Source organism: Heteronotia binoei, chromosome 1 (assembly GCF_032191835.1).
Source record: "Heteronotia binoei isolate CCM8104 ecotype False Entrance Well chromosome 1, APGP_CSIRO_Hbin_v1, whole genome shotgun sequence".
NCBI classification, from domain to species: domain Eukaryota; kingdom Metazoa; phylum Chordata; class Lepidosauria; order Squamata; family Gekkonidae; genus Heteronotia; species Heteronotia binoei.
Genome location: NC_083223.1, coordinates 80,963,511 through 80,979,258, shown reverse-complemented (window position 1 = coordinate 80,979,258; position 15,748 = coordinate 80,963,511). Strand labels below are relative to the sequence as shown.

The 15,748-nt window shown below is 46.2% G+C and overlaps 1 protein-coding gene across 3 annotated transcripts in view; it reads left to right on the top strand.

Annotated features, from left to right (window-relative positions):
- Positions 1–15,748, top strand: part of SNX14 (sorting nexin 14) — a 67,892-nt gene that overhangs the window by 9,804 nt on the left and 42,340 nt on the right. For all 3 annotated transcript variants that reach the window (XM_060236687.1, XM_060236676.1, XM_060236696.1), the window contains exons 8-15: positions 1,436–1,592; positions 3,183–3,258; positions 4,706–4,750; positions 4,852–4,932; positions 5,573–5,687; positions 6,120–6,275; positions 6,765–6,889; positions 14,693–14,751. In XM_060236687.1, coding sequence (XP_060092670.1) covers positions 1,436–1,592; positions 3,183–3,258; positions 4,706–4,750; positions 4,852–4,932; positions 5,573–5,687; positions 6,120–6,275; positions 6,765–6,889; positions 14,693–14,751 — 814 coding nt within the window. The remainder of the gene's footprint in view (positions 1–1,435; positions 1,593–3,182; positions 3,259–4,705; positions 4,751–4,851; positions 4,933–5,572; positions 5,688–6,119; positions 6,276–6,764; positions 6,890–14,692; positions 14,752–15,748) is intronic.

Sequence of the window (15,748 nt, the reverse complement as noted above, 5' to 3'; positions counted from 1 at the left end):
ACCCTCTTTAAACGAGCATATATTGACTGCTGTATTGCTGTTAACTAAGGATCCGCCAACACGGTCCTGTCTAAGGACCTATGTCAACATGGAACTAATCAGACTGGCAGAAACTAGCGTCAGAACGCCACCATTGCTGCCAGATTAATTTAAATTATATGAATTTTAAATACACTAACTGGTTTTTAAATGATGTTAAATTTAAAGTTTTATTGTTATATTTAAAGTTTTTATATTTACTATTGTATATATATGGGATGTTGTTAGCCGCCCTGAGCCTGCCTAGGCGGGGAGGGCGGGATACAAATAAAATTTTACTTACTTTTACTTACTTAAAAGAGTAGCAAGTTGTGTGCTTTGTGGAACATAAAACCCAGGTAGGTGACTTGCAGCATGGATCTTACTCCCAAGTAGGCTGGTATAGAGCTTGGCCTTAGAACATAGGCCTGAAGCCCAACTATGCATTAGTGTTTTGTCATGTCAAATTGGCTTTTTAAATAAAAACTTCAGTGTTACTTTGATATCCACTTTGGATAAGAAAAAGAAGAAACTGCATATGACTAGGGATAATTTTGTAGAAAAATAGGTGGTGGAGCTCATCCAGGGATTGTTATGCAGATGCACATACTATTCAGTGGACAAGGAGGTGGAACTCTCAGAAAGGTTCAGGAACTTGCTCCTGTGAGCTCTCACTGAATCTGAGGCCTGCATATGACATTAATTATTAATCCTCAGTGACCTGAAATCTTAAGAAATGCCACCTATAGGTAATATGCTGCAGGTGTTTCAAGGAAGCATTTCCAGTGCATAGCATGTTATGATATGCAGAAATGGAGCTTGCCTATTTTAATATTTATTTCTCGCAGCAGAAAAATACTGTAAATGATATGTTGGATTCTATCCTAGCAGCCAAACCTTCCATCTGCGGATGGTTTCTTACACTGGAGGAAAGCTCTGTTTCTAAGCAGGAGCAGAGTCATAGGGTCCAATCCTATGAAAATAAGAAGCTGCAAAAGAAGAAACTGCATATGACATTAATTATTAATCCTCAGTGACCTGAAATCTTAAGAAATGCCACCTATAGGTAATATGCTGCAGGTGTTTCAAGGAAGTATTTCCAGTGCAAAGCATGTTATGATTTTAATATTTGCCTATTTTAATATTTATTTCTCGCAGCAGGAAAATACTGTAAATGATATGTTGGATTCTATGACTCTTAGCAGCCAAACCTTCCATTTGCGGATGGTTTCTTACACTGGAGGAAAGCTCTGTTTCTAAGCTGGAGCAGAGTCATAGGGTCCAATCCTATATAAATGTAAGACTCTTTATTCACTAAAGCTATTTTTAGTGTGTGCTTCTGCTTGGTACATGATTCGTATTTCACAGCATAAGCAGAAATCTAATGGGAAAATCTCACGGAATTTTTTACTTGCAGTGAAAAATGCTGACTATTTATCACAAGCTGCCTTAGAAGAGTATGGACCAGAGCTTCATGTGGCCTTAAGAAGCAGAAGAGATGAACTTCTTTATTTAAGAAAACTTACTGAACTTCTTTTCCCCTATATTCTACCTCCAAGAGCAACAGATTGCAGGTATAATGCAATAGTAACATTTGGACTAATAGCATGCAGTATTTTTGAATAGTATGGCAAGAAGATAAAGCTGACTAAACTAAGGTTGCACACTTGCAAAACTAGCAGTAGCATGATTGTTTTTGTCTTGCCTTGCAAAAGACTTGTGAAACTGGATTACTAGAATGTGATCATCAGCTCTTGAAATATTAATTAAGAGATTGGCAGCATGATAGTGGGTCCTGCATTACTCTGTTTGGTTCCCAGAACGTTCTGTGCAAGATAGAACTGGCTATCAAAATGCACCCTGAATGTCCACTCAGAGTTCCATAGGTGCTCAGACATGCCCATCAAATCCCACATGAGCAGCCCTCTACATTTACTTAAATCCTGGGCAATTTTAGATGTTTATTTCATTGCTAAGGTAAGGAAATAGTCCTCATGCATGCAGCAATTACATGCATATTGTTTGGTTTTTACAACTCCTTGTTCTGTTATGCAGAGTTTTTTTCAGTTCATGGAATTTCATTCAAATTATGCTAGTGTTAGTTCTGTGTAAAGTACTAAGGATCCTCACATTAAATTATGTAAAATATTGGGACTGGAAGGTATATCTTACCCACCCACCCTTCTAGAGCTTCCTTTATTGTTTCTTTTGATCCGTGCCCATAGTTGATCTGGTACTTATTGCTCTTTACACAAAACAAAGACGTTGGCAAAAAAAAAAAAAAGACATGGTCGATACTGCTGTCATAGTGCAAACTCCTGAGACCTCGGTTGGTGCTGGGATCATAGGACTCAAGTGGACAAAAAGCCACTCAGCCCCAGGAGGTTGCAGTGGATAAGCATAAACGACACCTCCTTGCTTTTGCACCAATGGCAGTACTACTGGCAGAAGAAAAAGTTGCATGATTCTGACAAGTTCTTCCTACAGCCACTGGGCTGCATGGCTTTTGGCCCAAGTGGGTCCGTTTCCAGCATCAGCTTTTCTAAGGTCTCAGGGGGATGCTGAGGGAACAGAAAAGACAAGAAGAATCTGCAACTGTGAACACTGTGGCATTCACACTGCATATTATCCAACCCAGTGTGGTCTGGATCCTGTCTAAAACTCCCATGCACAGAAGACCTGCTTCTCTGTTTCTCCTTATTTCTGCAGCCCAAAATGCCTCCTGAAATGATGTTCCTGGCGGACATAGGATTCCGACCCCCTCCAGGAAGAGGGATGTTGTGAGAGGGGAGAACTGGTGAAAACTGATAGGATCCAACCTGCTGATTTGCTTTATAGATACTTGAAACAGGAAAATTGTGTCACTTCTGCAGTGTTTAATACATAATATAATTTTAGCACTCTGCTTTTCAGATACTATCAGAACAGATGGTAAGGATCGGTTATGCATTCCAGATGCCCAAAGTTGGCTCTAACCTGCAGTAAAGAGCTAGGGACAGAAAAGCCCATTGTGAGGGGAATGCATACATGTGTACCTAGTATTTTGTTAACTGTACAATGAGAGCTTTTGTTCAGTAGTTTGAATACTGTATTATGAAAGCTTCTTAGTTTCATGGAAGAGAGAAAACAGAAGTGCATGAAATCTTTTCTTGTTCTCCTTTCAGATCACTCTCTTTACTTGTAAGAGAAATCTTGTCTGGTTCTGTATTTCTTCCCTCAATGGACTTCTTAGCTGATCCAGTGAGTGTTCTGTTGTGTTCATGTTTGTTTGGGGTTTTTTTTTTGAGGGGAGGATAAAGTTTTGCAAGTTCAGCTTTGAACTAGGCATTCATAGAGTTTCATGATGACAACAATCATTGACATGCAAGAATGTAGTTTACAAGAGCCTTTTTTGTCTTACCTCATTTTGTGTTATGTCTTGTTTTAATATTCATTTGGTTGTGCTCTGTCTAAATAGTTGTTGTGGGGGGGGGGGTTAGCTAGCTGTCCGTGTGTGCTCACGCTCCTCTGTTGGAGCAGTTATAACTTTACAGTGTAAAGCAGGCACAGAAGGTGGAGCTTTCCTACTGCACTCCCAGTGCCCCTACGTGGCAATTGCTTTATTGTAAGTGTTTCTCTGCAGAAGTAGCTCTTAGAAGGAGAAAAAAAGTTTTTAAAAGCAGCAGCAGGGTTCCATCTGTATGTGTTGTGCTTTAAGCATCTTCTTCTCTTCCATCTCCTCTCCTTGCTCTACTCCTTTATGGGAATTCACTAGGACCTGGGCTGAATCATGTATCAGCATGCCAAGGTTGATCTTCGGATTTTTCTGGTGTTCTTAACCTGGATAAAAGTTTACAATCCAGATGGATAGATACACCTCAGCTAATATTAATATGCTTGTTTGTGTGGTTTTAAACACATCACCTTGGTTCCGGGGCAGTGTGCAAGAAGAAGAAATGAGATAACACTCTTTAATAACATAGACAATCTAGCAGTACTGTAAGGCTTTAAAACCACCAATACAATCCATAAACCTGGCAGAGAGCAAAGAGGGTATGTGGCCATGTTATCATCAATGTTAGTCAAACAATTGGGGCAGAAAAAAGAGAGGAAAAGGCCTTACCTAAAAGCTGGGTTAACGCTAGGTAAGCTTGGCACCAAGAGAGCTACTGTGCAGGAGGAAGTTCTGCAACTGTGGTGTCACCACTTTGAAGAATGCATCTTTACCTTTACCTCACCTCTTTACCTCACCTCTGATGATGAGTGCACATGAAGTAGGACCTTGCCTATAAATTGATGGGCTCATAGAAAAGCAAAGTGGTGTTTCAGATACCCTCGTTCCAAGACAAACAGAGCTATAAAAATGATCACTATCCAGTTGAATTTGAACCAGAATGGAAGAAACATCAGTCAGCAGTTTTGCCACTGCATTTTGTATTGGTACTGTACAAGCATATTTCCGAACCTCCATCATGCTCAGCTTGCATAAGCTTCCAAAGTGCTCTGACATGCACACAAGATTCTCCATCCCACCTCACCCCTTCATATGGCTGTTGTTTGGTACTTTGTAGAGTATTGATCTGGAGATTCCCCTGACTTTCCTGGGACAGCCTTGGGGGAGGAGCCAGGAGGGGCAAAGTGTGCTAAAAAAAAATCTTCATGCATGCTTGAATTAATCTTTCTGTATTGTTCTTTTTTCTTCTCTTAGGATACTGTGAATCACTTGCTGCTTATTTTCATTGATGACAGTCCAGTAAGTACTGACGAACCCCCCCACAAGAAGATACAGTTTTGCTTATGGCCTTAAGATCTTTCTTGGGTGAATGACGCTTCCCCTCCTCTTTTTTCCTGCAGCCTGAAAAAGCTACAGAACCTGTATCTCCTATGGTTCCTTTTCTGCAGAAGTTTGCGGAGCCTAGAAATAAGAAACCCTCTGTAAGCATAAAAGAATATAGATTTTAAAACAATGTTTAAACATTGCCTACAGGTCAGTTGTGCAAATGGCAGAGCTTTCTGCGAGGGGAAAATGACCTTGTGCCAGAAAAGAACACTGCTACTGGCAGAATGGTTGTGTAGGTTCTAGCACTGTGAACATAAACATTTAAATGTATTATTATTACTTTGCATTTTTATCCCGCTCTTCCTGAAAACAGGCTTAGGGAGGGTCTTGAGTCAGCCATAGGTTTTGTAGGAGTTATCCTTGAAAGGGCAGCTGCTGTAAGAGCTCTCTCAGCCCACCTATCTCACAGGATGTCTGTTGTGGGTGGAGAAGATATAGGAGATTGTAAGCCGCTCTGAGTCTCTGATTCAGAGAGAAGGGCGGGGTATAAATCTGCAGTCGTCTTCTAAAAACAACTAGATAATCAATTTCCAAGTTAACAAAGTCAGATGACAGCCAAGTCAAGAGGACCAAGAGACTTTGGCTGACACAAAACAAATGGCAGTAGTTAAGATCAGTTCCACAGATGGGACTGCCTGCATCAGGGAGGCCATGTTGATGTTCAATAAATTTGGGAGGCGGGGGAAATGTTATTCCAGATGTTAGAAAATAAATTTCCTTTTTCAACTTACTCAGGCCTTGAAGCTGGATCTGAAAGAAATTAGAGAACAACAGGATCTTTTCTTCCTCTTTATGAATTTTCTGAAACAGGAAGCAGCAGTACATGTGTTGCAGTTTTGCCTGGATGTAGGTAAGGTTGTGTATCTACTGTTCTGTTCTCATTGTAAATCATATCAAATAGCTAATTTTGGTGATTAGTAATAATATTGGCTTTGTACACCATAAATAGTAGACTGGTCAATGCCAGGATGGTTTTCAGTTGGCCGGAATGTGGGGAAAGGGGGGGAGGGAGGACAGGGATGAGAAGCAGAGAAATGCTGTGCAGAAAGCTGTAATTCTGTAGTTCATTTAAAATAGCTTGGTTGATAATTGGCTTAACTTAAGAATATTTATCACTAATCACATTTGCATAAAGACAAAACCAATTTTCATTGCATTAGAAGAGATGGGGAAAGTACTTAGACAGTCATTTTGAGGTTAGCTAAATATCCAGCCTAAGGTAAGGTACTCCCTGTTATGAATATTTACAGCAGTGAAATTTTGCCCTTTCTTCTACCAACAGAGGAATTCAATAACAAAATTTTGCAACCGGAGTTACCAGATAGTGAGAAGATGATCCTTCATGAAGAAGTGCAGAAAATCTACAGAACGTATTGCTTGGATGAAAGCATTGACAAAATTCAATTTGATCCTTTCATTGTGGAAGAGATAAAAAGTAGTAAGTAGTGAAACTTAATGGACAATTTAAGAGATGCTGAATAGACAGAGGGACTAGAGAGTAAAGTCAGGCCAGGAGAAGTGATAATTGTGGCAGCTGCCACAGCTATTGAAGTCTTTTAACCTTACATTGTTGCAGCCCAAAGCGGGATAGTAGAGATATTGATCTGCAAAATACATTATTGTCTTTGTGACCCCAATACATGCATAAAGGAAGCAGCCTTCAGACTCTGTCTCCTTGTCACCATTTTTGGTCTTGTCTGTTTTCTTTCTATTCTGTCTGTATCATTCACTATCAGAATCTCTGCTCTACCTGGACACTGGCCAGTTCCCAAGGTGGTATGTTGGGAGGAAAGAGATAAAACACTGCGGTCAGGACTTGGTGGTCTTGTTGATAATACTTGAATTCTCTACAACCAGGCATTTCTTGCACTGCAAACATTTTACTTACAAATAGTTCAGTCAACATTTTCTTTGCTTTCTCTCATAGTTGCTGAGGGCCCTTATGATGAAGTCGTGAAATTGCAAACCATGCGATGCTTTTTTGAAGCGTACGAACATGTTTTGTGTCTCTTAGAGAATGTCTTCACTCCTATGTTTTGTCACAGCAGTGAGGTAATCCTGAATATGGCTAATGTTTGCCATTTTGTTCAGATGTATTTAATGCACAAATGGTAGCCCAAATGTTTCAGTTTCTGTCCGCTTCTGGTTGGTTAAGGTAACTTTCAGAATCACCCACTTTGGTTCTCTCGGATGTTCCTTTGATCCAAAGGAGCTAGGTGAGTGGTCTCTCCATTGGCAGAATTCAACAGTGAAACATTTCCTGTCCATTTTAAAAGGGGGAGCCCAAGTAGGTGGGGGAGGTAGGTTAAGAGAGTTTCTACCAGGAACACTTACCTTTATAGAAAATTTCCACCCAGCTCCCAAGACTTCTCTGGGTATGCGTTCAATCCTGCATGCTTACCTCCTGCTGCTGAGCACTATCTCTGGAAGAGGACCACAGTGTACTGTCTTTACAATCTGGGGACTGTTGCTAATTGAGCAGAGAGAAAGCATGCATCATTAAGTACTGAAGTCAGCCTAGTGCTTATTTCTGAGCCATTTGTCAACTCTCACCCCTAGGGGAGGGCATCAATCTGCTCGTCTCTTTTTCTTTATTCAGGCTGGCCTATTTCTGTGTTGTGAGTTTAGGCTTGGGATGGGGAGGAGGTGTTTAAGAATGTGGGATAAGAGATTAGTTGGGGCAGGTGTGGAAGCAGGGATAAAAGGGGGTTGCAAAAAGAAAACATTGCATCTTCTTCATGGTCTCTGTGCAGTCCCACACATGGGTCTTGCCGCAGGCAACGGATCCATACCTCGGAGCTCCAATAGCTCGTTTATAACGTCTTTTGGCGCGCTTTCCTCCCGCCCTGGGGAGCAGGCAGCGACTGCGCATGCCTGGAGCGGGGGGAGAGCGCCCATTCCACTCAGTTTCTTCCCTTCCGCCGCCCGGACAACACCTACCTCGTTGCGTTCCTCCTCTGGCTCGTCTCTTGGTATCGTACTATCTCTCTTACTTCTCCTTTTCTATTTTCTTCGTCCCTTTAATATATATTAAAAAAAAAAAAAAAGGTAGATCCGACTTCTGCGCTTTTGCCTTTTTTCCTTTCTACCCCCCCCCCCCAACCCCGTCTCTCCCTTCCCTCCTTCCCCTGTCCGGAACGGATGGAAGGGAAAATCACCTTCAAAAGGTGCAGGCAGTGTGCTGCTAAAATCCCGTCATCCGACGGTCACTCGCTCTGCCTTTTTTGCTTGGGGGAATCCCATAGAACCGATAACTGCCACCACTGCGCTTGCTTCGGTAAGCAGGCGCGTAAGAACAGAGCGGCTCGTCTTCGTAGCTTCCTCATTGAGTCTTCTCTCCGCGGGATGTCTACTTCAGATCCGCCGCCTCCCCCACTTAGAGCGGGAGATTCGGCAGCGTCGGCCCTTCCTACCGCTCCTAGGAAACATAAGTCCGACAAAAAGGCCTCTAAACACTCTGAGGGGCATAAGGCGCCTAAACAAGCCCGTCAGGGCGAATACTCGGCTCCGAAAACCTCCAGTCCGAGCACCTTGGCGCCTAAGAAGCACGACCCGTCAGCTTCTACCTCCGCGCGCCCTAGTACTTCCGCTTTTGCTACGGCTGCGCAATCGGCCTCGGCGGCTGCGCAATCGCAATCAGTTGCTTCGGCGGCACAAGCGGCTTCTGCGCAGTCGACTCCGATTCTACCCATCGAACTTTCAGCTCCTTCTGACGTCATCTCGGAAATGCCTAGCCTCACTCAAACTTCTCTTGAAGTTATCCCGATTGGCTCTAGATCGCCCTCGGTGCACAGCCTTCCTCCCAGCGATATCCTCGACTCCGAGGCTCCACCTCTCAGACCGGAATCCTTCCTCGACATCACTACGCCAGTGCTGAAGGACGTTACAACTCCGGTACTCAGGGATTCCACAGCACCATTGCTTAAGGACAATACTACCCCACTGCTTGTCGAATCTTCTACTCAGGTCTCTTCGCATCGGCTCCGATCTCGATCTCCGCGGCCCCGCTCTCGCTCGCGGTCTCCGCTTCGCCCAAGGTCTCCGCTCCGGGATCCCCCGCTTCGTCTTAGGTCTCCGATCCGAGATCCTCCGCTCCGTCCCAGGTCTCCGATCCGACATCCTCCCAATTCTCCACATCGGGAGGACTACCATGACTTTCGACGCGACCGCTCTCGGTCCCGGTACGGCGACTACTATCGCGACTATCGACAAGACCGCTCTCCATCCCGGTCTCCGTCACCTCGCCTTTACTCACGTTACCATCGGTACCAGAGTTCGCCTTCGCGCCACAGCTACAGGCATCTCTCTGACTTCGATCCGGACTCCTTTCACAGAGATGTCTATATGCCTCGACTCAGGGACTATTATTCTCCCGGACCCCGCGACTACTATCGTGCACGCGATCAGCGATCTCCTTTGCACCGTCACCTGTCTCCGGATCGCTATGGGGATTACCAACATTACTATTCCCCCCGACGGGAGCCTACTCCACGCACCCGAGATGATGCGGCAGCCCTTCGGAACCGAGACACTTTCGACTCCCAGACTGCACCCGATCCACACGATGTTCTGCAGCCTCCTGTCCGTCCTCGGGACCGGGTTTCTCCTAGAACCGCATCCGCATCGGTTTCTAAACCGACTGCTTCGCCTCTCAAACGCCCTCGGGACCCTTCACCTGTCGAGCCCAAGTCACCACAGCATCCACTCTCGACTTCTGACAGAGACACTTCTGATCACTCCGACTCCGAGGAGGCCCCAGCCTCCCCCGCATCGGACCAACCTCCTAGGCTCTCACCATCTGACAGTTCCAAGGCCTACCTTAATCTCATAACAACTATGGCTTCCGCACTAAACATTCCTATGTCCTCTGACTCACCCAAGATCTCGGATGTGGTACATGACCTAGTCCGTTCAGACTTCCCTGACAGCTCTTCGCTTCCTATGCTCCCTGTACACTTGGAGGGCCTCCAAGAAGCCTGGGATAAGCCGGCCTCGATCCCTACGCTTTCCCGACGCCTGGATTCCCTTTACAGGGTTCAAGCAGCTGACTGCAAATTCCTCGCCTCCCACCCGGCGCCCAACTCCATCGTTGTTCATTCGGCCACCAAGAACAAACAATCTCGCCACCCTGTTCCTCCTGACCGCGAGGGCCGTAAACTGGACACTCTGGCTAAAAAGATCTATAGCTTCTCCTCGACTAATTCCAAGCTGAACAATTACTTGGCCTATTTTGCTGCCTACACCTTCAACCTGGCGAACCAGATCACCCCGCATATCACATCCATGCCTGACTCCTCTCAGAAAGCGGTCTCGTCTCTCGTCTCTGAGCTTTCCCGTGTCTCCAAACAACAGATCAACTCCATTCGCCATGCGGTCTCCTGTTCCTCCCGAGTGTTTGCGACATCTGTAGCCTTACGTCGCCATGCCTGGCTCCGCTCTACCAACCTTCAACCAGATATCAAGCAACGTATAGAGGACCTTCCTTTCGATGGCCTGGGTCCATTCCATGCGTCCACGGACGAGGTCCTAGCTTCGGTCGATGACGGCCGTAAGAGAGCCAAACGCCTCGGCGTCACACAACCTACCTCCCTGCCCTCTAACAGGCAGAGACCCTGGAAGCCATCTTTTCAGCGTCGTCAACGATCGCCTAAATCTCAGGAGTTCTGGAAAAGGAAACCCCTGCCTAAACAGCCCTTTCATCAGAGGCCACGGACTCAGCCCTCTAAGAAGCAGTCCCAGACAGGCAAACAGTCTCTTTGACTCTCCCAAGGGGCAGACCAGACTATTCCCCTTTTACCCTCGTTGGAGTTCCATCACCACCGACTCTTGGGTCCTTACCATCGTGCGTTTAGGTTACGCAATAGAGTTCGTTTCGCCACCACACCACCACCACTTCATAGCCACCCCTCCATCTGCACTCCTCCAGCAGGAAATCCTGGACTTGCTCCAGAAGAATGCCATAGAACCCGTTCCTCCTCAACACCGAGGGACGGGATTCTACTCAAGATACTTCCTGGTCCCCAAACGGGATGGAGGGAAGCGCCCTATCCTCGATCTTCGGAAGCTGAACAAATTCATAGAATACAGGAAGTTCAGAATGATCTCCCTACAGGGCATCCTGCCTCTTATCCCCAGGGATTCCTGGATGGCTTCCCTAGATCTTCAGGACGCTTACTTCCATGTGACAATTCGACCTCAGCACCGGAAGTACCTGCGATTCGCTGTGGGGAGAGACCACTTCCAGTACGTCTCCCTGCCCTTCGGCCTCTCCACTGCGCCAAGGGTATTCACCAAGTGCATGGCGGTGGTGGCAGCGGCTCTCAGACTTCGAAACATCACAGTTTTCCCGTATATCGACGACTGGCTCCTCATAGCACCAAGCCAGCGTCGGTTGCAGGCCAACATCAGCACAACACTCTCTCTTCTCGATTCCTTAGGGCTTCGGGTGAATGCATCCAAATCCCATCTCGAGCCCACCCAAGACATCAAGTTTATAGGGGCTCTCCTCCGCACTTCTCTCCACCGTGCCTTCCTCCCAGGGGATCGAGCACTTACTATCATCACCTTAGCCAAGTCGATTCAGCATCAGCCTTACCAGTCGGCATTCATCATACAACGCTTGCTGGGCCTCATGGCTGCCACAACTTCCGTCATCCACTTTGCCAAGCTACGGATGCGACAACTACAGCTTTGGTTTGTAAGAGCTTACCATCCTCAGTTGCAACCGCAGAATGTCCTACTTATGGTCCCCCAGAGAGTACTTTCATCCCTAACGTGGTGGACGATACCCAGCAACCTCCTCGCGGGCATGCCATTTTTACCGGCACCCCCAGTGGCTGTTGTGACAACGGACGCCTCAAAGTGGGGATGGGGAGCCCACTTAGAGGACAAAACCGTCAGAGGCCTTTGGACCCCTTCCGAGAGGGCCATGCACATAAACTGCTTAGAACTGATTGCCGTGCACAGGGCCCTCTTATCCTTTCTCCCACTGATCAACGGGAGCCATGTCCAAATTTCAACGGACAACATGGCAACGGTGTACTATATCAACAAGCAGGGAGGAACCAGGTCGCTCCGGCTCTGCCGTATAGCCGTCTCACTCTGGGAATGGTGCCTGGAGCACGACATTTACCTGACCGCGATTCACCTCCCAGGTGTCGACAATGTTCTGGCCGACTCGCTGAGCAGGTTTCGTCTGGACGACCACGAATGGTCCCTCAATCCGATCTACCTTCGAGCCATTTTCAGGTGCTTCGGAACACCCAAGGTGGATGTCTTTGCTTCCAAGGACAATGCCAAGTGTCCACGCTACTTTTCCAGGAGGCGGAACGACGCCTTCCTACACAGATGGACAGGTCCTCTCCACTATATCTTCCCACCAACCCCTCTACTAACTCGGGTGTTGATGAAGATAACACGAGACGGCACGGACTGCATCCTGGTAGCCCCCTGGTGGCCACGGCAACCATGGTTCACGAGACTTCTCCAGTTATCTCATCACACTTACCGTCGTCTCCCGTTCGCGATCGACCTCCTCTCCCAAGCCAACGGTCAGATATTGCACCACAACCCTCAGGTTCTGGCCCTTACGGCATGGAGAATTCGACCTCCCACCTCTCCGCAGAGGTAGCACACGTTATTCTTAATGCCAGGAAGCCCTCCACAAGGCTTTCGTACCGAAGGAAGTGGAAACGCTTCTCCTCGTTCGCGGCTACTAACCATCTACTTCCTGAATCGGTACCTCTCAATATGATCCTGGACTATTTGCTTTCACTGAAGAAATCAGGACTCTGTTACTCATCCCTCAAGGTTCATCTGTCCGCCATCTCCGCGTTCCACAATCCGGTAGACGGCAAGACAGTTTTTTCTCATCCCTTGTCCAAGTCCTTTCTCAAGGGCATGTTGCACCTCAATCCCCCTGTTAAACCTCTTGTTCCAACTTGGAGTTTATCCCTAGTTCTTTCCTCGCTTATGAAGGCACCATTCGAACCCATGGCCACCATAGACCTCAACCTTCTTTCCTGGAAGACAGCGTTGCTCGTTGCCCTCACCTCTGGTAAGCGGGCAAGTGACCTATGCGCTTTCCGCCACGATCCTCCTTACACCATCTTCCACAAGGAAAAGGTTGTCCTGAGACCGGACCCTGCGTTCCTTCCTAAAGTTGTCTCCCAGTTCCACTTGTCGACTGCAACCTCTCTGCCGACTTTTTTTCCCAACCCAACTGACCAGGGACAACGGGCCTTGCATTCTTTGGACGCAAGAAGAGCGTTATCCTTCTACCTCCATCGTACACGGCCTTTCCGTAAGGACCCTAATTTATTTGTGGCATACGGAAACCCTTGCAGGGGACACAAGATCTCTACCCAGAGACTTTCAAAATGGGTAGTGAGTGCTATTAGGCTGTGCTACGATCTGGCTAAGCAGCCTCTGCCCGAAGGCCTTAAGGCGCACTCCACTAGAGCGGTCTCGACGTCTTCGGCCTTCTTGCACGGCGTCTCCATGGAGGACATCTGTGCAGCCGCATCCTGGTCCTCTCCCTCCACGTTCGTCTCCCATTACGCGTTGGACGTTCGTGCGAGACGTGACGCCTCCTTCGGACAAGCGGTCCTCAGATCCATCTTTCACTGAAATGGAGGTGAGTGCATCCGCTTATACTCCTATACCACACAGTCTTTGGTATGGGTCAGGTGACTAACTTTTTATTTTCCAGCACCCTCCTCCAGGACTCTTAGCTAGCTAGTCACCCATGTGTGGGACTGCACAGAGACCACGAAGAAGATAAACAGGTTGCTTACCTGTAACTGATGATCTTCGAGTGGTCATCTGTGCAGTCACACACGCCCACCCAGCCTTCCCCGCTGCTGGCCTCTGGTACTTCTTGCTTTAACCTTTCTAGTCTTGCCAGTGGCGGCTGGAAGAAACTGAGTGGAATGGGCGCTCTCCCCCCGCTCCAGGCATGCGCAGTCGCTGCCTGCTCCCCAGGGCGGGAGGAAAGCGCGCCAAAAGACGTTATAAACGAGCTATTGGAGCTCCGAGGTATGGATCCGTTGCCTGCGGCAAGACCCATGTGTGTGACTGCACAGATGACCACTCGAAGATCATCAGTTACAGGTAAGCAACCTGTTTTTTCTCTTCCTTCCCTTGCAATTTCCACTTACATTACAAGGAGAGTGTATTCTTTGGCTGAATTTTCCACACTGTTTTAGGATACATTTTGTGGATAACTGTGGGAAGAATCAATAGACCTCTGTGGATATTGTTATTCATTTATTATTAGATTTATAGGACATTTTGTCCCATGGATTCAGACATGCCTTCAGCTGTTTTTCCAAATGCAGTTCTGTCTCCAAAGTCCTATCACTCCAAATAATTATGAGATAAGGACAGGCAGGGTTCGGTAGGGACCAGACCACCATTCTGAGGCCTCCTGAGCTCTTTCCAGAAGGAAATGATCTTCTTTCCCATGTATGGAACATCCCTCCTCTTTAGTAGCAGCAGCAGCAACTGTTGTTGGCTTCTGACAGATAAGGTGCTGCAGAACAAGTGGGTTGCATGGGGACCAGAGCTATATCCTAAGTGTGGTAAGACTGAAGGAAGAACTTGTTTCAGCACGTGGGTTCTTTTCTCCTTGTTAAGGGCAAATTGTAGAAGTCATTGAGAACTACAAATGAAAAGAAAAGTTAATCTCATTCTTGGCATGTTTGTTAATTTGTGGAGTGCATGTGATACTGTTGTCTTAAATAATTACATATGTAGGAATATGGCCATCTGGTGCTAGAAGTGGTTTCTTGGTAGCTAGTACAGTGGGGGGGAATGATAGCAAGCTATTAATTGTTTTCTTTTATCCTGACTTAGTATTTTAGGCATCTCTTAAAAGGAGTTGAATCTCCAACACGCAATGCCAGATTCAACAGGTGAGTGTATTATATCTGACTGCACATGAATGCAACTGCCAAACATTTTCACCCACTGAGTTTGTAAAAATTTAGTTTTATGGATTACCTTTTGAGAATTAATGTGTTGAGAGAGCAATTATTTCTTTGCAATGTATTGTTTTCTTTAATCCGTAGGTTAGGGACTGAAAAGGAACCATATATTCCTTCATCTTTCTCTCTTGCTTGTGGCTATTCTTTCAACTTCCTCTTAGTGTTCGTTATGACTTATTATGATGTGGGATGGTTTACACTTTCTCTACTAACTGGAGTTAGAATCATAGAATAATAAAATTGGAAGGGGCCTCCAGGGTCACCTATTGAAAACCTGCTTCTAGTTGCGCTTTCTGATATTATCTTGCAGAGGTTATGTAATTTGCTCATTAGGACCTCTTGGCAAACTGTGACTTTTCACCACAAAAGAAATACATTGGAGTGAGGGGAGTTGAGCCCTATTTTTTATTTCTGAAGGTGCCTTCCTTGTTGGGGAGCTCCCACAGATCAAGGGTTCTTTGGAAAGTACTCTTGTAACCAGCTGCCACCACTCAGTTACCTCCTAAGAACCTCTAGTGCAACCCTCCAAGAAGGTATTCTTCTAGTGCAATACTAGAATAATAACCAAAGTGACGGAATAGAAACTCTAGAAAATACCTTCTACTAACCGACTGTGAAGACATGTGCAGCCTGGAACATAGGGAAGTTATTCAGAGAAATATCTCAAATTGTCCTAAGTAAAGGCAACCTCCCCCCCCCCCAAAAAAAACCCTCTGTGAAAAACGCAGGGTGGGGAGAACCACACAAGAACATAGTACAGAGAATTCCAAAATAAAAGCAATAACATTGATTAAGCTAAGTATAAGTATCTAGGCTGTAGTAGGGTCTTCAGAGCATGTACAGAATTCCTTGCAGTAACAAGATGTTGGAGGAGTTCTTAATCCCTACTCAACTTCCTGTGGACAGCAGTTTCCACTTAAGGCCA